The 27,459-nt window shown below is 46.5% G+C and overlaps 1 protein-coding gene across 1 annotated transcript in view; it reads left to right on the plus strand.

Annotated features, from left to right (window-relative positions):
- LOC146789139 (uncharacterized) overlaps nt 1-27,459 on the plus strand; it is a 512,431-nt gene that overhangs the window by 227,526 nt on the left and 257,446 nt on the right. The window contains exon 3 of the mRNA XM_085630715.1: nt 25,692-25,745. Within this exon, the coding sequence (XP_085486841.1) occupies nt 25,692-25,745 (54 nt within the window). The remainder of the gene's footprint in view (nt 1-25,691; nt 25,746-27,459) is intronic.

Consider the following 27,459-nt stretch of genomic DNA (forward strand, 5'->3'; position numbering starts at 1 on the left):
CGAACCCCTCCCGGATCTTCTGAAGACTCAGGAGAATGACGGCTCCGTGGACGGGGTCCGGCTCTCTGACGCCCTCACTTCGGAGCAACGCCAGGACTGCCGGAACCTCCTGCTGCAGTTCGCTACCCTGTTCTCCCTCACCCCCGGGGTCACCCCTTGGTGTTTGCACGACGTGGACACCGGGGACAGTCCCCCTGTCCGACACCGGGCCTACTGCGTACCAGATCGGGTACGGGCCTGCATACAGGAGGAGGTGGCCAAGATGCTCACAATCGGGGTCATCGAGCCCTCGGACAGTCCCTGGGCCAGTCCGGTTGTATTGGTCCCCAAAGCCGCTGCCCCCGGCACCGCACCTGAACTGAGATTCTGCGTCGACTACCGGGGCTTGAACGCTGTCACCCGGACCGACGCTCATCCGATCCCCCGAGCCGACGAGCTGATCGACCGGCTGGGGGCCGCCCGCTACCTCAGTGTCTTCGACCTAACAGCGGGCTACTGGCAGATCGGCCTCACACCCAGGGCTCAGGAACGGTCAGCCTTCTCTACCCCCGATGGCCACTACCAATTCAAGGTCATGCCCTTCGGCATGAAGAATGCCCCCGCCACGTTTCAACGCCTCGTGAACCAGGTCTTGGCGGGGCTCGAAGAGTTCAGCGCTGCCTACCTGGACGATATCGCTGTCTACAGCCGCCACTGGCCCGACCACCTCCGTCACCTCCAAGAGGTCCTACAGGCCCTCCAGCGGGCCGGCCTCACAATTAAGGCCGGCAAGTGCCAAATTGGCCAGGGGTCTGTGACCTACCTTGGGCACCAAGTGGGAAGCGGGCTGGTGGCCCCGCTACAACTTAAGATTGCTGCCATCCAGTCCTGGCAGCCCCCCGTCACCCAGACCGAGGTCCGAGCCTTCTTGGGGCTCACCGGCTACTACCGGCGGTTCGTGAAGGACTACGGCAGCATCGTGGGGCCCCTCACGGGTCTCACGTCCAAGAACCAACCGAAGCGGATTAACTGGACCCCCGATTGTCAAGCGGCCTTCGAGAAGCTGAAGGCCGCCCTGTGCACCGCCCCTGTGCTCCAGGCCCCCGATTACGGTCGGGAATTCGTGGTACAGACCGACGCCTCCGACCACGGCATCGGAGCCGTCCTTTCTCAGTTAAACCCCGAAGGTCATGACCAGCCGGTGGCCTTCATCAGTCGACGTCTCCTGGCCCGAGAACAGCGCTGGAGCACCGTCGAGAGGGAGGCCTTCGCAGTGGTGTGGGCCCTCAAAAAGCTCCGGCCCTATCTCTTCGGTACCCACTTCCGGGTACAAACCGACCATCGACCCCTGCAGTGGCTGATGCAGATGCGGGGGGAGAACCCGAAACTCTTGCGCTGGTCCATTTCCCTGCAGGGAATGGACTTCACTGTGGAGCACCGACCAGGCCAAGACCACGCCAACGCGGATGGCCTGTCCCGCTTTTTCCGCCTCGACGAAGAGAGTCCCCAAGGAGATGGGTGACTCTCCCCGCCTTCAGCTGGGGGGGACGCATGTTGGACAGGCCACACGAAGGGCTTACTCCCTCCCCGCACGACGGGGCCCGAGCTCCGGCCCACCAGGCATAATCCACGAAAAGCACCTGTACCCCGTCTCCCGACGGATCTTCTGCCCTCGGACCTCTACTCATCACGGGGCCCAGCCCCACCGGCTCCCCCGGCCGGTTCAAGCCGCCATCTTGGGCCCTGCACCACGAGGCCGCGTGGCCTCGCCCCGACCCTAACCCCGGGCCTGGCCGGCCCCGACATCCCGGCACCACCATCCACCCGGGAGGTGAGCGGACCACTTGGCAGGTCAATGGGAGGACGAAGTGTCAAAAGCTCTTCCCCCGCCAGGTGCCGATCGCCTCCAGCTCCCCCAGGCGCTGGCTCCACCCCCTGCTGGGTGTCTGGACACCTTTATCCCGGGCCCTCCGACCTCCAAGTGCGAGGGTCCGGACATCAAAGGGCGCCTGCCCTATAACTGGGGCAACTCCGGAGCAGGAAGGCAGTTGTATCCTGGAGTCGAGAGACACCGAGAGAACTCAGCCTTGACGGACTACTGGCGCTGCCGTAGCCCGCTCTTGTGAACCATCGTCCTGCCTGCTGGCGCTGCCGCGGCCTTCCACAACATCCATCCTCGTCGGGACCTGCTGGCGCTGCCGCGGCCCGTTGTAACGACCATCCTCACCGGGACCTGCTGGCGCTGCCGCGGACCGTACATCGACCATCTTTGCGGGACCTGCTGGCGCTGCCGCGGCCCGTACCACCCAAGCTCGAGGATTGTGAGCTACGCATCATCTCAGCCAAACTACCCGACTGGTAGACAGACTGTCCCGCTACCCCTTACCCTGCTTTGAGAGACTTGAATCGAGGGGACCCCGGAGTCCAGACCTCCTTGTACCATTCAACCGTACCTTAAGAAGTGCTTATAAAGAACACTGAACCTTATCCGTGTGTGGTATCTGTCTGTGGGGGGGGGAAGTTACTTGTCTGTACGATCGCTGGAGACGGCTCTCCCCGGAGACCTCTCCTCCTGACCCCGGCCGACCCTCCCGGTCCGTCTACCCTTTCTAACACCATCATAAACATGTTTGTCTGCTGACTCCATCCGGTCACCATCTCTGTGATGGCAGCGAATCCTAGTGGGTCAGAAATTACGACCTACCTCTTTAATTTTCATAAGGTAGGTTGATTTGCGACCCCACTATGAATCACTATTTTAAGAATAAGTCTTTAGCTCATGAGGAATTGCGATATCCTAATTGTGATTCTGAATGAATTGCAATTTGGAAAACGCAATTCCTAATTTTTGTACATCTGACCCCACGACCCAGGCTTTAAGCAGGACCCTATACTGACAGGAGGCAAGTGAAGTTTACACCGCATGTTTGATATGATGTGATCCAATTTCTCATACTCATCAATCAATCAAACAGCAGCTGTTCTGAAACATATGCAACATAGCATGCAGCCCAGTAAGTCCTGGTCCTATAAACTAAACAGGATTGTGCAGGTGCATATACCACAGTTATGTGCAGAGGATGTTAGGACAAAATTGTTCTTAGAGTTTTAAAGGGCAAAAAGCATGGCGACGTTGGCTGCCGGGACATACGTTGCCAGTTTTGACTGACAGTAGCACCCAATTCCTTTCAGATTCTGAAAGGATGACTTGTTGTCCTATTAAAGGGACTATCCAGTGAATGATGTCACTAAAGGTCTCAAAATACAAGCTGACGTCACCAAACAAAGCAGCATTCTAGAATGCTCATTGTTGGTGAGTGCTAGAGATGCAAGACTGGGGGGCGAGAATGATTTGTTTCTGTACCCTGCGAGAGCCCTTTAATGAGGGCCATGCGGTGGACTACCAATGGGGGGGTTCCGAGTAAGCCAAAAACCCTCTGACTTGTACATGAGCATTTCACAAAGCTATTTCTGTTCTTTAAAACACTATGGTCTTCTTTAGCCTACACAATTTTATTAATCAGACATAATGCAGGTAGTACTCATACATTTATATATTAATTATTTATCGGTGTTTATATTTTAATGTATATACCGATTAAGCCTGTCACCTAGGTGTTTTCAGGTTCGCCTGCACAGTGCTTGCACTGTGCTTACGAAATCTCTTGTATTTAAAAAAATATATATTAAGAAGGGCCACTCTCTTTTCCATGATGTCCCCGCATTCCGCACTTCCATGCAAATAGTCTTAAGATCGTTCCTAATGCTGGTGGCCATGTCAGGGGTACAGATGACCAGGCTGAATACATCACGAGTCTCTCCCCACTGCCATTCATGAATTACCAGCTTGTCATGGAACCTGTGACGCTCACCCTCGTGAGGTCATTTCAGGGGCGTCATCGGTTGCTATGGTGACAGGGACACATGATGTCTGTGAAACCATGAGAAATCAAAAGGAGGGACATTTCCGAGGACTATAGCATCTTCCTCCACAAAGGAACGGTAAAATCTATTCACCAGACAAATATAGTAAATGTTCCCTCAAAACACAGGCGACTCTTCACAGCCTCTAAGAGAAACACAAATATCCCAAGGACGCAGCCACGTCATGAAATTCAGTTTATCGTTCAAGAAAGTCTCAGTATAAAACAAGCATTGGCAGAACCAATAGGTTTCGCCCATGCAAAATCTATAGGATTTTAAAAATGTTTTATTACATGTTGCACAGCAGTTGAGCTGTTGTGCAACATGGCTTAAAGTAAAAACAAGAACCATGGCATGGCCAGCATTGTCCGCTTCATAGCACTTTTTTTTTTTTTTTACCTTAAGCCATGCTGTACAGCAGCTCAACTGGTGTGCACCATACTAAAAACATAATCGATGCCAATAAAATCTGCATAGGCGAAAGCTATTGGCTTTGCCAATGCTTGTTATTTTTTGGAAACGTTTGGAACTGTAGTCTCCTCAACTGTATCTGTGTGACTGAGATTCTTGTTCATTGTTTTAAAAACATGCATTTACAGCACCTTTGTGGCTTTCCCTGGTCGCCTCTTGTGTTGTTAAAATATTAGTGGAGGCACTGAAGCGCAAGGGCTCTGCTGATTGGAGTAGACAGGCATGTACTCAGAGTCTGTTATTTCCCAACAGCCCCTTACCGCCCTTAAAAAGAAGGGTCTTTGTTGGCTGGGCGTGCATTTAGCACTCTTACAACCCTGTGTTTCTTAGTGCTAGGAAGCCTCCTATGAGTTACATATTTGGTAGCAAACTGGCGGTGGCAAATCCATCCGTGCAGTGTCAATGGGTCTGTAATATGCATTAAAACGCAGACTGTTTGTTCCACAGTAAAGGTGTCAACACTGAGAAGGCCCCGCCTCCTCTCTTCCGCCTATCACAGGGGAGAGTGAAGGGGGTGTTCTGTCAGTATACACTGGGTGGAGGAGTGCGGTGATCGAGAGGGTTAGCCTGCAGTAATTGACTGTGGGGGTCAGAAGTGGCGCTCACAATGCACGGAGCCATGAAAGAGAAATATTGCAGAACAGGTAGCCAATGGAAAGCTGCCAGCTTGCGTGCTGTAAAAGTAAGACTGGGTGCTGCATTTTGTATTAACTGAATTTTCTCGAAATGGGGAACACAGAGAATATACTCAGCGACACAAGCAAGTGTGCATCGGCACCAGTGCAAGGAAGGTAAATAGACTTGTTGAGTAACAAAAGAGCGCTATCATTAGGGTTTGATGGGGCCCCTCACAGCCATGAGCCCACAGCATACTGCACCTGCTGCCCAATGAGAGCTATGCCCCTGAATATCCAAAATGAACATCTGGAACCAGTACCCATCATCAAGACAAGCCGGTGCACATTTTAGATAGCCAGAAATCCATGAAGACAAGCAGGTGCCCATTTTAGATAGCCAGAAGGCCATGAAGACAAGCAGGTGCCCATTTTAGATAGCCAGAAATCCATGAAGACAAGCAGGTGCCAATTTTAGATAGCCAGAAGGCCATGAAGACAAGCAGGTGCCCATTTTAGATAGCCAGAAATCCATGAAGACAAGCAGGTGCCAATTTTAGATAGCCAGAAATCCATGAAGACAAGCAGGTGCCCATTTTAGATAGCCAGAAGGCCATGAAGACAAGCAGATGCCTACTCCCGACTACGAGGTCTGTCTCCTCAGCTTTTACCTTGAGCATGCGCTCGTCCAGAGCCCCAAGCAGCTCATCAGAAGAACCACAGTGATTTTAATCTTGTGGTTAAATCACTGAAGGCCAGGCTATGTCTCTCAGACATACATATAGACTTAGTGTACTTCCAGTACCCAACACTGTCCTTACTACCCCTAGCCTCTATGGTCACCTGGGTTAGACCTATTTCTAGTTAGCACACTATACAGAGAAGGATACTTCTTTTTTGCAAAGAAAAAGTCCTGCTAAATAGCCCATAAATAGCAAAGTAAGTTTATTTAACACCAGAATAAAACCTAGGCAAGAGAGGTTTTAAAGTATGGGCTAAGTCCTCTGATTTAAGCGTAATAATATATGTCCGGGCCACAAAAATCCTTAAGTCGACACTGACGTAGGCTCTTTTTAGGTTTCAGTTTTGACAGCACAGCTGTCAAGCAGACCTTTTGCTTGTAATATAGACACATTGGAATTTGATTTAGCTTCCTTCAACCAGCCTCTTTCAACCATTGGCTTGATATATTGTTAATCTCGTCTTGGCTCAGCCTAATGGCGTATTCAACTCCCACTTTACGCTATTGGCTGCTTAAGTGTATTCTTTGACCTTATGCTGCATTAGAAGCACTTTAATCCCAGACATATAGGGTTTGACCACTGTATTGCTTGCAGTTTACAAAGGATCCTCCCCACAGGCTGTTTACAGAACCTTTGGACCTTCATCTGTAATGCAATGAGCCCTGTGAGCCTAACTATGGGACCGATTACGATGTCATGCGGAAAGCCTCCGACCGACAGCAGGATTCTCCACGACCGTGTCGGAACCCTTCTGCTCAACTCCGCCGGATTCAAATCCGCCCAACCGATTACGATGTTCGTGGTCAGAAGGTGAACCGTTCGGTCATTCCGAATCGGTTCGGACCGGCCTTTGGAGTATCTGTGTCAGTCGGAGCCGCATCGTACAGCTCTATGGACAGTGTTTCTGACTAAGCGATTAGGATGTTGGATTCCAACAGCCTTTCCGAGTCGGACTGTCTGACACAAAAAGGCTGTCGGAAACTGACTTTGGGGACCCTAGCAGGCCCCCTTCATCCTGAGGCCTCCGGTTGGGGGCTGAGCGGGAATTCAAGGGATCCCCCTGTAAAACTATGCACTGTGTGGCAGGCACCAAATTAAGTGCTTTTTGATCTAGGGACCTATGCCTTAGGCCCATCTATATATATAAAGGGGTGGGTGTTGTCGCTTATTTCATATTGGTGCCTGCAACAGGGTCCAGGGCTTTCACAAACACCCCATTTTCCGATAGGAGCCAGTGTTGTCGGTCAGAACACGTGCTCCCATTGAAGTCGATGGAAGTCCGACTGAACGGTGTTCGGTCACATCATAATCGGTCGTGCGGAACTGCTGATTGCGAGTTGGTCGGATCCAATTCCGAAAAGGAGTTGAGCGTAAAGTTTCCGCCCGACATCATAATGAGCCCGAATGTGCGGTGTCTCTTCTCACATCCTGTAGTCACATGTTGTAGCAAATAGGAAACTAAGCTACAGGTTTTGCTATGCCTCTAATCACATAGAAAAAAGGTCACATCAAGGTGCTGCATCAGGCACATATTGTGAAACATCGTCAGATGTAGATTGCTAGCATAGCCTTGCATCTAAGAGAGCAGCTATTGCAGTAAGAGGACCTCTTTACTACACAGGGCTGTCTTGGGAGATAAACTTGGCACCTGCCGAACAACAGCAGGAGAACCCGGCATTCACTCAACTGTGAAATAGTCTGTTGTGTGCTGAGACTCCAGTTACTGAGAAATGCAAGCATTGACTCCACTCACAAACTGAGTGAATAAATATCTTAAGGGAAAATGGAACAACATTGGAGACCTTTAAAAAACCCATTCTAATATGTACCAAAGTCCAAGGTAGATTAATTAAATGGTTCCTCTGAGACTGGAAATGGGCAACTCTTCGAAAGTCTAATTCATTGGTTTGCATCCCAGAGATTTCGGGATTGGACACCAGTGAAAGAATACATATCGAAAGGGAAACATGGAGCACATTGGAGATCTTTAAAAAGCCCATCCTAATATGTACCAAAGTCCAAAATGGATTAATAAAATTGATCCTCTGGGACTGAAAATGGGAAAATCCTAACAAGTCTAGTTCAATGGTGTGCATCCCAGAGATTTCGGGATTAGACACCGGTGGAAATCATTTGATGACTACGGACCTGGTTGTGGTTGTAAGTTAGGGTCTTCTCTGTATACCTAGTGGAGCTGTTAGCCCTCAGTGAATGCCCCCAAGTGGGATGGTCAGCGTAAGCTCTTTATATCAGAATGCTCACAGTCAAGATTATTTTCAATCCTGGTAGGAGCTATACAAATGGTAACACTCAAAGAACTTTTTGGACTGTAGGTTTCTGTCGGGTTCCTCAGCTCCTCAGGATCGGAATGATGCTCGTTATGGTCCACCCCTCGACAGCTTCAAATCTGATGGCTATTACAGCGCAGATTATTGAAGTGGTCGAGTGAGGGAAGGAAAGGGAGGGGACAGCGGGGAAGGAGATCTGAAATGATATAATAACAGCACGTTAAACACTGATCCTCCACCCACCTCTCTCCCCTACTAGGTCGTATGTGAGTGCAGTTCCCTCACTATCCACACTACCTGTAAAGGAAAATAATGGAGTACAATTTTCATCAAGTGTGGCCTTCGGTCTTTTCACCCTCAGCTCGAGGGTCCTGAGGACTAGGCTTGTTCAAATAATAACAGTGATGTCCCACTATAAGAAAGAGCACAGGATTAATTATACGCCACCACGACAATCAGGGTATTCTCTAGTATTTCTTTTCTAACCCCCAACGTACCCATGTGTTATAGGTGTTCTGCATCACAGAGGTAGTATGAGCTCTTCACCTGTCAACCACATACCCCTGCTAAGGAAACACAATCAGGACAGTTTATGTGCTATGACCTTTCTGTAGGTGATACAATAACGAAATCAAATAACAGTTCCACACTCCTGTGTGCGGAATACAAGTGACCAAAGTTCCGTGTTAAACACCACACGGTCTTGTTATGAGTTCCATAAATACTTAATGCCCGTGGAATGGATAGGGTTCCAACACCGGTATTCCTGCAACTCGCAATAGCCTACAAACGTGTGGCCCTCCAACGAGGAGGAACACCAGGTGCGGACATTCCACTCAGCGCCTTGCTTAAGTCAGTTATTGCTAGGCGTAACCGAGGATTTCTAGAAGGGGATTGTCCCAAGCGGTGGAGATTGGCTAACGCGAGGCGGTGCACAGCACCCTTACCGATACCCCAACCAGAGGAAGAGAAACGCCAGCTCTGCACGCGTTGCCCACTGTCAACAGGCTGCTGCGGACCACGGACCAAAAAACCGGAGATCACCGCTCTGTACGGCCACCAAATCCCGTGGAAACGCTGAGGGTTCAGACGAAGGAACGAGGACTGCAACCAAGATACGCTGCGTCCTCACTACAATCAGGATAATCGGCAACGCCGCCAGCGCGGAAGTGCTCTTTGAAGCCTTCCGCGTCTGCGCGCGCATGCCTGCGGTGCTAGTGGTCATGGGACATGTAGTCTCTGGGTCTCTACAGCGCTAAACGGAAGAGACTCCGTAGTTTTGAGTGTTGGCCGCGCGTGTCCTTGACAGTACACCCCTCTTAGGCGCCTTCCTAACGGGGTTTTGGTAGTGGGTGTCTTTTGTGGAAGGCGGCAAGTAAACGGGGGGCGTGTATGGCCTTTGCAGGTTCCCAGGAATTGTCTTCTGGCCCATATCCCTTCCAAGCTATCAAATACCATCTATTCCTTCCTCGTGTCTTAGTGTCTAGAATTTTAGCTATTTCGTATTCTGGCCCACTGTTTACCCAGATAGGGTTGGGTTTTTTCTTTACTGGAGCTACGGAAGGTTTGAGGAGGGACACATGGAAAACGGGATGAATGTGAAGAGACACAGGCAAGGCAAGTTTCACAGTGACTGGACTTAAAACCCTTAATATCCTATATGGCCCAATGTATCTGGGGTTGAAGATGGATCTCTTTTTGAAATGGATGTTTTTTGTGGACAACCATACCATATCACCCCTTTTATGCTGGGGACCACTTCTACGGTGTTTGTCTGCTTCCCTTTTGTATCGTATTTTTGCGTTTTGCAGCTGGGTTTGGGTTCTTTTTAGTGTGTTTCTTATGTGCTTGACCCTAGCGTGTACTTCAGGGATGTTATTTCCAGTCTCGGGATGCAGAAAGGGAAGAAACCTTGGGTGGAAAAACCATACGTGTTGTAAAAAGGGGTTGATTTTGTGGAGCTATGTAAGGCGCTATTATATGCTACTTCTGCTACCCACAACTGATCTACCCACGTTTCTGTCGTGGAATCCACATAACATCTCAGGTATTGTTTGAGAGTTTGGTTTACTCTTTCTGTCTGTCCATCTGTCTGGGGATGGAAACTTGTGGACAAGGCTACTTGAATCTGTAGGGCCTCACACCAAACTTTCCAAAATCTAGCAGTAAATTGTGTCCCCCTATCGGACACTATACGATGGGGCAGTCCGTGTAGTCGAACAACATGGGTTAGCAACAGTTTAGCGAGTTGCCCGGCTGTGGGTATCTGACGACAAGCAACAAAATGCCCTAGTTTCGTGAGGTAATCGACTACTACCATGATAGTGTCGCATCCTTGATCTTTGGGAAGTCCTGTGATGAAGTCAATGGATATGGATTTCCAGGGCGCTGAGGGCGTAGGTAAGGGTTGAAGTAGTCCCTGTGGTTTTAAGTGATCGGTCTTCATACGGGCGCACGTGTCACATTCTTTAACCCATAAAGTCACATCCTTACGCACGCTGGGCCACCAGAACTGTCTCCCAACGCGCTCCAGAGTCTTGAATGCACCGTTGTGACCTGCACTAGGTATGTCATGGCACCACTGGAACACCTGTTTCTGTAGGTTCTTTGTGGGTATCAACATTACTTGCTCCTTCATGAACAGGCCTTGTTTTTCTTTCCACCCTAGGTGGGTCCTGAACCAAGACCTCCATTTACACGTTCAACTTCCTTCTGCTACCTTCTGTAAGAAATCGTGGGTTTGGATCGCACACACCACTTTGTGGGGAGGAATGATAGCGTGTTCTATTGGTTCGTCTTCCTCTCGAAGAGATTCTTGTCTGGTGAGTGCGTCCGCTTTCTTATTGTCCTTCCCTGGTCTGAAGGTTACCACAAAGTCGAACTCTTCAAAGAAGAGCATCCACCGTAGTTGTCTGGGTGTCAAATGCCTTGTTGAGCGCATGAACTGTAAGTTCCGATGGTCGGTGTATACTGTTACTTTTTCTTTGGCCCCCAGCAAGAAGTGTCGCCATTCGGTAAACGCAGTTTTGATCGCTAGCAATTCTTTTTCTGCGATTGTGTAATTTCTTTCCGCCTCGTTTAATTTCTGGGACATATACGCTATGGGATGTGGTTGTCCCGTAGTGGTGTTTCTCTGTGACAAGACCGCCCCGATGGCTGCTTCGGAGGCGTCGGCTTCCACTATGAACGGTTTTTCCGGGTTGGGATGTGCCAAAACTGGGGCCGTGACAAACGCTGTTTTTAACTCTTCAAAAGCTGTTTGGGCTTCGGTTGACCAATTAAAGGTCGTCCCTTTTCTGAGTAACTTAGTTATGGGAGCCACTGTTTTGGAGAAGTGATGGATAAAGCGCCTGTAAAAATTGGCGAAGCCCAAGAAACTTTGAACATCGCGAACAGTTTATGGCTCCGGCCATGACTTAACCGCTTGCACTTTACGTTCTGCCATCACTTGTCCCCTCGGAGTAAGCATTACTCCCAAAAATTCCACATTATCCACATGAAACTCGTATTTTCGGAGTTTGCAGTACAAGGTGTTCTCTCTTAAAGCTTGTAACACTGAGCTCACATGGTGGACATGTTGTTCTTCTGATGTGGAGTAAATCAGGATATCGTCGATGTAAACGACTACGAATTTATCCATGAAGTCGCGTAACACTTCATTCAGGAAAAATTGAAATGCCGCAGGGGCGTTGCAAAGGCCGAAAGGCATCACTCGATATTCATAAAGGCCGTATCGCGTTTTAAAGGCGGTTTTCCATTCATCCCCAGCTCGCATCCTAACCAGATGGTAAGCTCCCTTGAGATCCAATTTGGTGTAAATGGTCGCCGTCTTCACTTGTTCCAAGAGAACCGGGATCAAAGGAAGGGGATAGTGATTTTTGATTGTGATGTCATTCAATGCTCGGTAGTCGATGCATGGGCGGAGCTCTCCGTTAGCCTTTGGAATAAAGAACAAGGGCGAGGCCGCGGGCGACTTGGACGGGCGGATGAATCCCAGCTCCAAATACTTATCCAAGTATTGCCTCAGGTGTTCGTTCTCCTTCTCCGTAAGAGCGTATATGCGACCGCATGGTACTACTGCTCCTGGTATCAGATCGATCTGACAATCGTATTGTCGGTGTGGGGGTAGGGTTTCTGCCTGGATTTCGTTGAAAACATCATGAAATGCTATGTAACTGGCTGGTAAGGTGATGTCCTTTTCTGCAGCTGTCGCGATCCACTGTCGCGATGAAAGAGCTTGTGACGAAGTTTTCAATGCCTTGAAACAATGCTGGCTGCAATATTCGGAATCAAAACTAATGGTTTTCGAGGTCCAACCAATATGAGGGTCGTGCTTTTGGAGCCAGGGAAGCCCCAAGATAATACCATGTTGGGGGGACCGGATGATACTGAATTCTAAGACTTCTTCATGTCTGCGATTACATCGGACTTCAATCCTGTCTGTTACAAAGCAGATAGGGCCAGAGTCTAGCACACGTCCGTCGACCGCTACCACGACTTCTGGTACTGCTTTCTTCAATAGGCTTACTCCCAACTGTAAGGCCACGGCCTCATCCACAAACGTGCCTGTGGCACCGGAATCCACCAGCGCTTGTGCCTCTTTCCACTCTTCTCCGATCTTGATTTCAATTGTGATGTAAAAAAACCTTTTCACCTCCGCCGCATTTAAAGAGGGCAAATAGGTAGCGCTCGAGGGTTTCCCTCTTAGTTTACTCGAGCGATCTAGTTTTCCGACTCCTTTGAGGTGTAGGTGTTTGTCTCTTTTCCCATGGCTCCCCTAGGGTTCTGTGGTCTCTGGAGGCAATCTCTTACGAAGTGTCCTTTTTTACCGCAATAGAGACACAGGCCATTTTTCCGTCTCGTGTTTCTCTCTTCGCTGGTTAATGGAGCTCTCACTGCTCCTATCTCCATAGGTTCAACCTGGTTCGGTGGTGGGTCTCTGGTGCGGACTCTGTCATTCCGAAGGGGAATGCGTTCCTTCCTACGAACGTCACTTTTTCTGTCACCCAAACGATGTTCTAGTCGCAGAGTTAGATTGATAAGTTCCGTACAAGTTGTCGGTTGAGGATCAATTTGCGCAATAATGTCCTTTAGTTCGTCCCTTAACCCTTGATAATAGATAGCAAACTGTTTCTCCTCAGGCCAATTAGTTTCAGCTACCGGACGCCTAAAAGTAGTAAGGTAGACCACCAGTTCCTTACTGCCCTGGCGCAATTCCAAAAGTTCACGGTCGGCCGAGAGGGTATGCGACCTACGGTCGAAGATGTTCTCGAATTCCTCTCTAAAACCCTCCCAATCGTAAAGAAGGGGCTCGTCTCGCTGTACCAATGGAACGGCCCACAATGCTGCATCCCCAGCTAAATAGGATATAAGGAAAGCTACTCTAGCTTGATTGGTGGCGAAAGCCTTCGCTTTACAATTAAAATGCAGCATGACTTGCGTCAAGAAGACTTGGATTTTATTGGCGTCCCCGTAATACCTCTCTGGGGGTGATAAGGGTATAGGGGTGGGGACTTCTACTGTAATGGGGGAAGGATGAGACATGGAAAACCCCCCAGCATCGAACGGATTCTTCTGTAAACGGTCTACTTTGGCTTGTAAATTGGCCGTCTCTAGTCTGGAGGCCGCCAATTCCTGCTGTACTACTTGTAGGGCGGCCACCACGTCTTCCAGGGTAGCCATACTAGAGCAGAGGTTTCGATCAGGAGGAGCTAACTCCTTAGGCCGATTATTCTGTCGGGTTCCTCAGCTCCTCAGGATCGGAACGATGCTCGTTATGGTCCACCCCTCGACAGCTTCAAATCTGATGGCTATTACAGCGCAGATTATTGAAGTGGTCGAGTGAGGGAAGGAAAGGGAGGGGACAGCGGGGAAGGAGATCTGAAATGATATAATAACAGCACGTTAAACACTGATCCTCCACCCACCTCTCTCCCCTACTAGGTCGTATGTGAGTGCAGTTCCCTCACTATCCACACTACCTGTAAAGGAAAATAATGGAGTACAATTTTCATCAAGTGTGGCCTTCGGTCTTTTCACCCTCAGCTCGAGGGTCCTGAGGACTAGGCTTGTTCAAATAATAACAGTGATGTCCCACTATAAGAAAGAGCACAGGATTAATTATACGCCACCACGACAATCAGGGTATTCTCTAGTATTTCTTTTCTAACCCCCAACGTACCCATGTGTTATAGGTGTTCTGCATCACAGAGGTAGTATGAGCTCTTCACCTGTCAACCACATACCCCTGCTAAGGAAACACAATCAGGACAGTTTATGTGCTATGACCTTTCTGTAGGTGATACAATAACAAAATCAAATCACAGTTCCACACTCCTGTGTGCGGAATACAAGTGACCAAAGTTCTGTGTTAAACACCACACGGTCTTGTTATGAGTTCCACAAATACTTAATGCCCGTGGAATGGATAGGGTTCCAACACCGGTATTCCTGCAACTCGCAATAGCCTACAAACGTGTGGCCCTCCAACGAGGAGGAACACCAGGTGCGTACATTCCACTCAGCGCCTTGCTTAAGTCAGTTATTGCTAGGCGTAACCGAGGATTTCTAGAAGGGGATTGTCCCAAGCGGTGGAGATTGGCTAACGCGAGGCGGTGCACAGCACCCTTACCGATACCCCAACCGGAGGAAGAGAAACGCCAGCTCTGCACGCGTTGCCCACTGTCAACAGGCTGCTGCGGACCAAGGACCAAAAAACCGGAGATCACCGCTCTGTACGGCCACCAAATCCCGTGGAAACGCTGAGGGTTCAGACGAAGGAACGAGGACTGCAACCAAGACACGCTGCGTCCTCACTACAATCAGGATAATCGGCAACGCCGCCAGCGCGGAAGTGCTCTTTGAAGCCTTCCGCGTCTGCGCGCGCATGCCTGCGGTGCTAGTGGTCATGGGACATGTAGTCTCTGGGTCTCTACAGCGCTAAACGGAAGAGACTCCGTAGTTTTGAGAGTTGGCCGCGCGTGTCCTTGACAGTTTCCGGTTATAATGCATCTAGTTGTTTGAATGGCTGCATATCAAAAATGAAAGGTATAGGGACTTTCTTGCAGTGGTGCTTAGCCATGGTGGGGAGGACTAACCAATGGAGGCAACACTTAAAAACCTTGGCATGTGGACAACCCTCAGTTTTCTATGGCCAGCAAGAGGCAGATAAAAATGTCAGGTAATCTCCCTGCCCATTCTTGATACTAATGAATGGTGGAGTACAGAGAGGGATGAAGTGTTTCTCAGGCCACAAATCTGGCACATCAAAAGGCACAAGTTCTTAGCAGCCCCTGCTGTGCTTGTTGATTTATCAGTTGGTAATACTTTCAATAACTTGAACCATCATCAGTACAGATTTTTACATTAGTTCTTTTAGCAAAGGTCATAATCGACAGAGAGCATCCTTGGCTTGGTGTCGCACGAGCAGAGCAGTGTGTTGAGGCACAGTCATGTGAGTAGGCTTGCAAGAAAGATTTTCTGCCTTGGATTTTCACATGCAAGCTTTGGGTATTTGTCCTTGTCCTATCTATCTGGGCTGCACTTACTCAGTGTTGTTTTTTTAGGTCTCGCCTGACCCAGCGCATGCGCTGGTCTGGCGAGACATTTTGTGAGGGCTCCAAAAAGTGCTACCAGGCCAGCCTAGACCTCCAGTGCATGTGCGCGGGTGCGCGCGTTGCGCTTTACCGCTATTACTTTCACATTTGTGGCCGCACGGCCGCTTTGATGTTTGATCGTGATCGCGATCACTTTCGCGGCTGCACAGGCCGCTTTGATGTTCTCCGTGAGGCTTCAATAGATTGCAGCAGTTAAAACAAGCATTGGCACAGCCAATAGGTCTCGCTTTTGGGACCTTATAAGTGTTTAGTTATGCAACTGTTGCATGGCTAAACACTTATAAGGTCCCAAAGGCGAGACCTATTGGCTATGCCAATGCTTGTTTTAACTTGTCTCATTTACCGAAGTGGTTGGGCCATCTGGGACCTAGTACCTGGAATGCTGTGCTGGTGTTTTTGTTGTGCTGGGGCAGTTACTGTTTTTTCAACATGTTCCTCTTACACAGCATGTATGCCAGGTAGGATTTGTGCACGATTTTGACGCTTAGTCTTAGCATGATGGGTCTAGTGACGTAGTTGACAAATGCATCCACTGTAGGTGCCTGTGTTTGACCTCATGGTCACAGATTCAAATTCCGACAGGTCCACTCAACCTTTCATCCTTCTGAGGTTGATAAAATGAGTATCATTGGGTTGGGTAGCAATAAAGGTCTGTTAATCAGTGCCAAGATACCCTTCCAGGCGAACGTGCGCTTTACAAATACACATTATGTTAGTAGACCCATTCTCTTTCATGTCACACACTCTCTGGTGTATTCCCCTGAAGTCTAATGGTGTTGGTACTGGTTCCAGAGCTTCAGCCCTTAACCAGGTGAGATGTTTTCTTTAAAATGGAGGATCCAAGCAAACTAGAGCAGATGGCCAGATTGAGGGGCTTCTACCTGATATTTTTGCTCAGAGGTATAGGACAGGCTAGATAGAACTTAATAGTGCTGGCTGGATATGTATGCCATATCCTACGGCAGATAGTTGGTAAACCATAAGGGAATTTCACTGTGAAGCAACCAATGTTGCTTACTTGAGGATGCCATTGTGGAAAAATATAAGGTAACACAGAAGTAAGGAATAAGAGGCAGGTATTACAGCTGAACGCACATTGAATGGACATTCATGCGGATAATGCTTACTCAAAGGTCATCCCATCGAAAGCATAGTTCACAAGCCATCAATGATTTGCCTTTGAATTACATTTCTAAGTATCGATATCTTATGAACTTTCCAGCTTCCTCAAATCCAATGTTGCAATTATTTTGCATATACCAGAATATAGAGTTGTGCCTCATCAACAAGGATCCCTAGGTCAACCTTAATTCTGTTTATTTATTTAATGGTTTTCCATTTTACCAAAGCACCAGTATCGTAATAGTTTGCTTGACAGAGACTATACAGCAGAAATGCAAATGAAGTATGAACTTAATTTCATACATGACTGTTGGAAAGTGGATTATTAGTAGGGGCAAATGTATATCTGCCACTGGCAATAAGTCCACTAACACAGTATAGGGCTCAGAGTCGGCACTAGAAAATGATTGCTATGCTCAACCCTTGGTAGCTTGGCTGCGAGCAGGCAGGCTTTACTTCAAAGACAGGTATGTAAAGCATATAAAAACACCCTTTCAGTAAATAATTAAGACACAATGCACAATAAAAATCAACACCAATTTATAAAAATAGGAAATATTTTTATCTTTACAATGACACCAAAACGCCAAAATTCAATGTGGGGAAACAGAGATATGAATTTTCAAATATTTAGCAATTTCTAGCACATAGAAATCTATGGCGCCTTATCAGGACATCTGGTTGCAATAGACCGGGTCAAAGTCAAAGTTTCAGGCCGACCGCGATGGAGCGTTGCTCAGCTACCCCTCGCGGTAGGTCTCGGTCAAAGTTTTCACCATCTGACTTAGAAACCTTTCTGGAGCTTTTGTTCCTGGGGTCTCTCGGAGCTCTCAGCCAGTCTGGATTCGGTGAGGGTTCGCCGAATTGCCTTGCGATGAGCTCCCAGTCAAACTTATGGAAATCCGACCTCCGGAGCATTCTAGTGGGACAAACCAAGGATCCAGGCCGACACGCGGTTGTAGGCAGGCGGCTTGGCTTTCACGGTTGGTCCTGGTCACCTTTTCTTTGTTCGGACTTAGAAACTATTACAGAGCTTTTTCTCGTGGGGTCCCTCGATACTCTTCACCAGGCTGGATTCAGTGACGTTTCACCAGCCTCGGATTTCGAATACTCCCGGTCAAACTCTGGAAGTTGGACCTACAGAGCTTTTCAGTAGGACAAACCTGGATGGCAGACAAACTCCTGTTTGAAGGCAGGTGGTTTGGCTGGAAAGGTTGAGTCGGTCCCCTTATGGAGCTTTTTTCCAAAGTTGTTCCAAAATTCTCCAAACTTCTGGAACTTCTTCCTGAAGTACCCCAAAGGGTCCCAAAGTGTCTCAAACTCACTCCAAGGGTCTGGAAGCTCCAAGATGGTCCTTGAAAGATGAGGACGTAAGTTCCCACAATCCACTTGGAAAAAAACCCTTACAAATCCACTGGTAGTTCTCCAGGTTGAGGATCCTTGGAAATTCAACAATATATTGTTGAGTTTATTAATACCATTCTGGGAAGTCTTTGAATGGTACTTTTAGCCTTCTCCTATCAATATTTATTAGTTTATAACTTCCTGCCAAGTTAACCTATGTGGCAGGGGAAAAATGACTTGCAACATTTTTCCAGTACCAGGGGTTATAAAAACATATTTTATAAGTACTCTACATATATCTCTAGGACCCACACCCCAGAAACACCTAGGGGAGACTTTAGGGGTTCTGAATATGTAAAAATATTGCAGATCCTCCCTCCACTGTGCTCCTACCACCAAAGTCAATTTTGGGCAGCACTTTATCAAAATGTGTGGAGTGAAATGTACAATTTCACTTAACCCAGGGCATATAAGACTCATTTTATATAAGGGTTCTCCTTATAAATACCTGATCCCCCACCCCTGGGACACCTAGTGGAGTCCCTGGTGGTACCTAATATGGCTAAACATTGTAGGTTATTCATTTTAAGTGCCCTAAACGCCAAAGTCGAGTTTGGGCACAATTTACTTTTTAAAAGCAGTCCTGCAGCACAGAGCCACTTTTAAACTGACCTCAGGCTTCAGCAGTGCACACATGCAAGTGCAGAAAGGGCTGCTGGCCTCTCAACTGCCATGCCCTTTTATATACCAGGGACTGATAGGTAGTTTCAATCCCTCTGCCCTATTATGTACTAGGACCTTATAGGGTAGGCCATGTCAATCACAGGGGTACCCCAACCCACAGTGTACCCTAGTGTATGTAGGTGTTTTCACTGTATTCTAAATGTGTCTCTTTCAGCATAGCACTGGCCCTGGGCCTGGTTATGCAGAGCCCAGGGTCAGTCAGAGTCAGTTACCACAATTACCAGTCAGCAAAAAGTTAGGGGGTGCCCAGGGCACAGGATGACTTTCCAACAATGACGGGTACAGAGACATCTTGAATGTTCATGAAGTAGTGGGAGAGTTGAGTGCAGAGTTCCTGGGATGGGGCGATGGTTGTGGACCATTGTCGGTCCAGCTGCTTGCAGTGATGCTTTATGAACTGAAGGTCCTCAGTGTTCCCGGTGACTTGAATATTAGATTGAGGTTTTCAGGTGGTTCTCAGGGAGTCCGTGCAGGATGTTATGCACATGTTTTGGTTTGTGACGGAGCACTCTAGGTCACTGTGGAAGGGGGAGCGTCGAGACTGGAGCTCGGCGATCCAGATGGCCTCAGGGATTTTATTCCATTGGCATCGTTGGTCGAGGAGTAGTTAATGCAAGTCACAGCAGATGAGAGAGTGGCCTGTCTAGGCGAGCGGGGTGAGCTTGTCTACTGTTATTTTGGGGAAATTGGTGAAATTGGGCTCGAGATGATGTACATACTTGTGGGTGGGATCATTCACCTGTTGAGTGAGTCCTAAAATGCTGGTTTTTCCAGGAGAGTGGTGAAGTTTGGGTCAGTCTGGACCTCTAGGTAGAAGTTGAGGTTGCCAAGCAGAAAGAAGAAGTTGAACACGAGAGCCAGAAGGGTGATGAAGTCTGCAAGAGTGGAGCTGATATTGGATCTGGGCCTGGGGGGGCTGTAGAGTAGAGCTCTTCCAAAGATTGTGGCGATTAAGATGCTGGATTTGAAGGCCATATGTTCTAGCCAGTCACTGGTGTGCATCGAGGTGATGAAGCATTTAATTTCCTCGCGGTAGATGATGGTGAGTCTGCCTCTGGGTTTGCTGATTTTGTCTTGTTTTGAGATTTTGTACCTGGGGGCTGAGTGGTGGCTATTGTTATGTCCACAGTGGATTCTGTGTTAATCCAGGTTTCTGTAAGGAATAGGGGGTATGGAGAGACACTGTGAATATATAGAGGGAATTGGGTTGCCCTCTAACTGTACAACCTAGACTTCTGGGCTTTTTTTTTTATAGCTTGCCTCAGTTGGTAATTATTTCATTCTTTCAATTTAATGGTGCTTGCAAACTAACTTCAGTGTGTCCGCTCTAATAGTTCTAACCAAAAATTATAATAAGGTAATCCCCACATAAATGTTGCAAATAGATGCTTTTAGTATATGACAATAATCTCAGTAAAACAACTACATTTTAGGAGCTCCAAGTTCCAAATGTTTCTAAAAAAATAAAAGCAAAAATGTGCAGAAATATTTGAATCAAAATTTAAATACAAATTAACAAGTAACGTTGGGCTGTATGAGTATCAGCTATTTTGTCCAGTCACAAAGAAGATTGTATAGAATAAATATTAACTTTGTGTTTTCACGAAAATATCTTGCTTTTCAAAGGATTATTACATTTTAAAATATTCCAAACCTCCATCCCCAATCATAAACTATAACAACTTTCAAGGCAGCAGCTTGGCACAGTCCAACATAAACATATTACATATCATGGAGAAGAGAACTTGCAGCTAGATCTGACATATCATGTACACCTTGCCAAGAGAATTTACCCTCCAATGGATAGGAATAAACATCCCTTTTCATAAAACTGGATTTGGACACATTTTCAATGCTCTAACATCGATTGTATGATAGAGGCACGCATGGTTAAAACACGCTTGCCTCTACCACGCAGTCCAAACCACAAATGCGTCTTAACCACGCCTTCCTTTATCACGCATACCTTTACCACGCAATTTCGTGGGATAGGCATGAATGGCAAAGGGGTATGTGTGGCTAAGATCGAGACCACCCACAACCCCCAACTGCCCCCCAATCCCTCGCTGTCCCTAAAACCCTGCCCCTATACAAACACTACCCCGACCCCCCACACCGCGCTTTCCCTAAAACTACCCCATCTATCCATTCCCCTCCCCCTGCCATAATGCCTAAAATCCTGCCCCTTTACTTACACTTCCCTGACCCCCGCAACCCCTTAAACTACACCAACCCCTTTCACTGCCCTGAGACCTACCAGACCCCCCCAGCCTAAAATCTATCCTGAATACCCATTCCCCTCCGCCTCCCCTAAGGCCTAAATACCTGCCCCTTTACTTACACTACCCTGACCCCCCACCCCGCACTGTCCCTAAAACGAGTCCAACCCCTTCCACTGCCCTAAGACCTACCCGACCCACGCAGCCCTAAAAACTACCCCGACTATCCATTCCCTTCCCCCTGCCCTAAGGCCTAAAACCCTGCCCCTTTACTTACACTACCCCAACCTACCACCCCACCCCGCGCTATCCCTAAAACTACCCCGACCCCCCCAGCTCACCCGGCCCTGAAAACTACCACCCTCAGCCCAACTTGCCTCACCACGTCTCTTCGTGGCATCTTCCTGATTACTTCTTCACTACAGCAGCAGCAGCCAGTAACTAGACAATGCACTGTTTAACCACGCATAGGAGTAGTTAAGGCATATGCGTGGTTAAGGCAAGCATGGTTGAGCTTGCGTAGTTAGAACACGCGTGGTTTGGACTGCAGTGTTCCGACTGTTTCCCTCAGACATCTAATAGTGTTCTATTTCTAATAGTGATATAGGCAAGAAGTTCCTAGGAGCTAGAAAGCATATGGTGAATCACTCACATTAAAACCATGATTCCCCTGAGACAAGCACAAACATGTGATATATCCGCATGATAAGAAGGTGCTGCCAGGAGCTCATCATGTATCTAAATGTTAGGCATCAACTCTTTGTGGCAGTAGGGCTGGGTATTCGCATTAGAGGCAGGCACCGTTGTGTGGCTTCTTTCTTCAAGGGGTCAAAACCAATGTTATAGGCAGTCGGACAAAGGGTGCATATGTTTCTAGCCGGCACCAACCCTTGACGAGTATGTGACTGCAAGGAGGTGCCTTCTAGTCACAACTAGCAAAACGCACAAGATGATGGACGGAATGTTGGGCATTGGCAAAACATTCACCCCCAGTCACAGATCTTGGTTTAATCCATTGTTATTTTGCTCACCACGCCACCCCAGTTCAGAAATGGCCATATGCTAGTCACAACTAGGGCACATATAACATCTCAAAGATAGGGTTTTGGCCCCTTGGAGGATTATCAGATATGAGAGCCTTAGGCCTCATTTATAAGTATGTACTGAGGGACAGGGATAGTTCACATATAGAAATAAGCGCTGACGAAGGACATTTTGACCTGAATGGACAAGGTTGAGGCCGAAATATGTTTGCTATATGGGAGTGGAGAGATGACGAATTGTACATCATCAGATATCCACACATGAATTATATTTTAACCATACCTAGGGTACCCGACCTATGAAATGAAAAACCTTAGGGTTGTATCTTGAGATATTTTTAAATATCACTTCTAGATTCTTGTCTCTATCCAGTGCATATGTATTCTTAACAGTGGTTCAGTCTGCTGAGGTGCTATTCCACCTCCCTCGGCGTGGATTGCACCAATAATGAAGCATGTCCCAAAGTGGGTGAGTTGACCTATTTATATCTCCAAGGAGACGCATATTTAATGTAAAGGAATAACAATATATAGCCTCTGGTGGAAACTTACACCATTTGGGAGTAGAATGTTCTAAATTAAAAAGGTAGAGACATAAAGAGAAGCATTGGAATACTGCAGCAGGAGAACTTTATCAGCCATCTTTGACCGGGGACCACTTCATTGTCTTCAATGGAACTCCCAACTTTCCAGTGTTCTAATACATATCTGTGACCCTGTCCTGCTATTTTGGCGACCCTGGATCTTTAACATTTTCACAACACATGCCAATTCCACTGAGTTACCACTAACAAATCACTGTTTCCATATTCTAGAGTTCTACCCGGAGTGAGTTTTAATCCGATTATTTAAAATTTTATGAAGACCCATTTACACTTCTAAATACATGTTAACTGGAAATCTCAAACACCATCCAAGCAAAGTTTAAGTGTGGAACTTTAGAATCAATTATAGTAAAAACCATATTTTCTGTCTGAAATCAGGAGCTTATCTTTGAAATGATAGGTTCTTGAGACAGTTAACATATCAGGTTGTTGGCCTGTACAGCCACTTCAAAGTGCTGGAAAGGAACAGAAGAGGGCAAGGCCATGGACAGAGGGTGGGATGTATGAGGAGACAGAAGCACGATGTCAGATCAAGTTGGTTGCTGGTATAGAACCTGCACTACACTTGGGTGATGAAGAGGAAAGAGAAAGGAGAGGTGGAACATGAAAGAGAATAAATGGACATGAGAGTGGGTGGAGGGGATACAGGAGAGGGAAGAACCTAACATGTTATGTTTAATGCATTTTTTGCCTGAAGGTTGCGCCAAAGAGCATGTTGGGACAAGAAAGGAGGGGTTTAAGAGGTAACTATGTAGTAAGACCGAATGAAGAGGGGCACATGTGAAAACGATCTGCAGAACTGTAAAATTCTGCAGCAGCAGCTCTAAGGAAAGAATATGCATAATGTAATTAAGACTTCCAGTTTTCTGATTTTAATGATTTTTGCAAATCAGTGGTTTTCGTCTATATTCATTATTAGAACATTGTAATGTTGGTAGCTCCATTGAAAACAATGGAGTGCTCCGGGCTTATAATTGCTGGTATAAGCCCGGAGCACCAACATTCCAATGTGTCTTTGTTCACAGCTCTGGCTGTGAACAAAGACTTCAGGGAGCCTGAGGGGATTTCAATCCCCTCGCGCTCCCTGAAGGCTTTGTTTTGTTAGAACATTCAGCCCACTAGTGGCAGAATGTTCTAATAGCCTTATAACCCTTCGTAGCAGGGCTATACCGCTATTAAAGTCCCGCTGCTTTTGTTAAAGTCCCTCGCCTTCGGCTCGGGCCTTTAACGCTGCAGCGGGCCTTTAATAGCCGGTATAGCCCGCTACGGTGGGCTATAAGGCTATATTAAAATAGAGGAAATTGTTATTGGAGTTCAGGCCCTTGTCTCACCAGGGTGACAGAGTAAACTCCTCTATTGCCTTGGTGTAGGTCCCTACTGCCAGATTTATAACTGACCGCCAAGCTGGCGGTCTGTTATAAAGCATTGGCAGGAACCGCCGCCACGGAGGTTCTTATCAATGCATTTTGCTGTGCGGTGCAGGACTCCGTCAAAATGACGGAGCCCTGCATCAAACAGTTTTCATTTTTTTATTTTCAGAAAAGATAATGCCCGCCTCTCTATTGGAGTCATCTCCCCTGGCGAGGGGAGGCATTATTTCTTTTTACTGTCCCTCACTTCCAGGGCTTCCCTGGTGGTAATGGACAGTAAAAAAACAACTGTAGGTCTGCCTATCCCAATTGGACGCATAGACATTATGCCAATTATCCAACCTTTTAGCCAAATATCCAACAGCCCTTAATCCGTCGGGCCGTCAGAGAAGTTTAGCAATGGCGGTGATGGAGTAGTCACTGCCGTAGCCAAACTATAAGTCTGCCCATACCTAACTCGGGCCAGCGAACCACTATGTTGGCGGGGGCCATTGCAGCGGAGTTTCCTCTCCACTAACATATAAATTAGGACCTAAGTCTCCTTTTCAGTGGTTTTCAAATATGGCTTTCATTTATGAGTGCTGGCCAATAGCTGTGCAGATTGACGGCTTTGTTATTGAAGAGTGCTGAGGTTTCCTAATGAAGCTTACATGAAGTTTGCCCTACAATACTAATGAGGCATATTACCAAGGGCTTTATCTCAGCTTTTTTGGCTTTAAAAGCCAAAAAAGGGGAGATAAAACTATTGCCCTATTTACAAGAGGGTGTTAACATGCATAATCGCATGTTAGCACCCTTTTTCCCGACGCCTCCCTTTGCATCTCAAATGAGATGCAAAGTGGGCGTCACTGGGCAGTACAGCCTTGCAAATATCGCTGATGTGCACATTTTAGCAGACGTTAGTTTTTGGAGAAAACCGCTGTTTTCTCCAAAACCTAACGTCTGCTAAAATCCTGACTTACCCATCCCTAACATAGGGTGTGGATTATGCTGCTACGACCACAGGGTCGTATCAGCAAGGTTAGCGCCTTTTTGCAGGGAACATCGCTGGAAAACCAGCGATGTTCCCTGCAAAACGCCGATTTCACCCGCTATCTCTGGAATTTTTATCGCTCTGGAGCAACGCGTTGTTGATAACGCGCTAACAGGGCGATAAATTCCAGAGATAGACGGCGATGAATAACAAAGTGCTAAGCGCGCTTTGCGTTATTCATCGCCGTTCCTTGCTGATATGCCCCTAATGTTTTTAGGTGAGTATGTATTACCTAAGACGTATTATAGCATTAAACACCACATTGAAGTGAGTACATTTATTGATGCATAATTTTGGAAATATGGAATAACAATGATACGATAAGCAGAAAAGAGTAAAACATCTATTTAATAGTCATTACATACTAGTTCTAATTTATTTGGTCCTACAGCTCATCTGTATAAAGTAGGGTTTATAATATTACACTTCTCTATGTTTTGTATGTAACAAATTAAATGAAATAAACTGCACACGCATTAAATAGTGAGTACATAATAATAGGTATGCATATTTTTCTTTCGGCGTTACTAAGTAACAAAGAATATTTGTTCATCAGCATTTCTTTTTCTTATTCAGATCAGTTTTATTGATGTCTCAGACTGGAACAGACAACAAGCAAAGCCGCCAGAGGTTAGATTTCTTTGCTAGCAGTTTATTGTTGATTTCTATCCTAAAAGATTTTTCATAAAGGGGCGAAGGCTGCCAGCTGGACTGGATAATGTCCACTGACTTTAGAGTGCACAATCCTGCAGGCGTTGTCCCTTTATAAAGTTGCAGAACTTCCAGTGTGATTTGCAACATCCTTTTTATAAGCAGTTGAGAGTATTTTATTCCTTATAATATATGGCTTTACAAATGTTCTTTTTATACTTTTCATCTGCCCTCTTCCTATACTACTTCTATCTGATGCTCTCTATCTCAGTTCTTTGTACTAGCTCGATGTTTTTTATCCTTTCCCCATACACCTCCTTTCCCAAATATCTTTTTTCAAGGGCAACCGCTCTACTCTGTTCACATTTTGGTCCATTGTTTTCGCTCTCTCATCTCTTTAACTTTGTATCTCAATTATCTTTTTTATGATCACCTCCCTTCATGCCCTCCCCCCCATGCTTGAAATATATTTTTTGTTATTTTTTAAATATCAATATGGTGTAAAAGAATCATCTGATTTGCTCATGTAAAATTGTAATTATTATTATTATTTATTATTATTGTTCACAACTTACTTGTTGAAATGTGTTGTTCTTGTTGTAATCCAGGAAAAGATCACAAGGCTGCAAACAATGCAATTGAAAAATAAAACATGGCAGATAGTTTTACATTGGTCAAATTTGTGTAGTATAGTTGGGATTGAAAGTATGTTGATTAATATTTAGTACATAACTCAAATTCCCAACCCAATATGTATCAGACATTTTGAAAACAATTCTTTTTTCATCTTTATGAGCACCCATGTTCTTAGCATGTATAGATCGTTGGCTAGAGCTCAGAGCTGCTTTCAAAATGACATCATTTGATCTTTAAAATGAATCCCTCATAGCTTTCCATTGTTACTATATAATTCATCTAGTTAGCATGTGTGGGGATGGAGGTTCACTTTTATTAATGCCATGCGTGTCGAACGTCAGTCCAGAAGGACTAGATCCATGCCACCTTTTCAGGATAACCACTATCTACATAATTGTCCATTTTGGTTCTTAGAATGTAAATGTATCTTGTGGATAGTATGAAAATCTGGCATGGAGTCAGTTCTACGCCTGTGTTCGACACCCCTGGTTTACTCAATATACCTGTTTAGCTATCACTTTAGAAGAGGTTTGCCATCTGAAGAGGTCATTGTAAATGCACTTTTCACTCTTGAGAAATCGTGTAAAAGTGCCACCCACCATTGCATTCTTAGGAAATTTCTTAGCCACATATGTGTCAAAGAGCCCCCAGATTTGAGCAGAATAGGGCTACAGGGCTGGACAACACCAAAGTATATACAGCAAGTCACGATTGTTTGCTGGACACATACAATGTTTTACATCCTCATTAAGACATCTTTCTAAGTCTGGCTGGCGACCAATACCAGCAATGTAATGTTTTTAACTGTGTAGAGTAAGTATGAAGCTCCTTAAAATCTTTATTTTGGCTATTTCCAATTCTACCCCATGAAATATATGGGATTTGGCAATCTAGGGTATATTTCCAACTGCTCTTAATAGCAGTCATTATCTCTCTATAGTCTGTATACTGAATTCTACAAGAATAAATGGTGTAAGTAAACACTGAGAAGTTGCTACTGGCTCAAATGATTGACCACAATTGAAGATTTGCTTGTCTTGCCCCAGATGTGCTATAT

Source organism: Triturus cristatus, chromosome 10, assembly GCF_964204655.1.
Source record: "Triturus cristatus chromosome 10, aTriCri1.1, whole genome shotgun sequence".
Taxonomy (NCBI): Eukaryota; Metazoa; Chordata; class Amphibia; order Caudata; family Salamandridae; genus Triturus; species Triturus cristatus.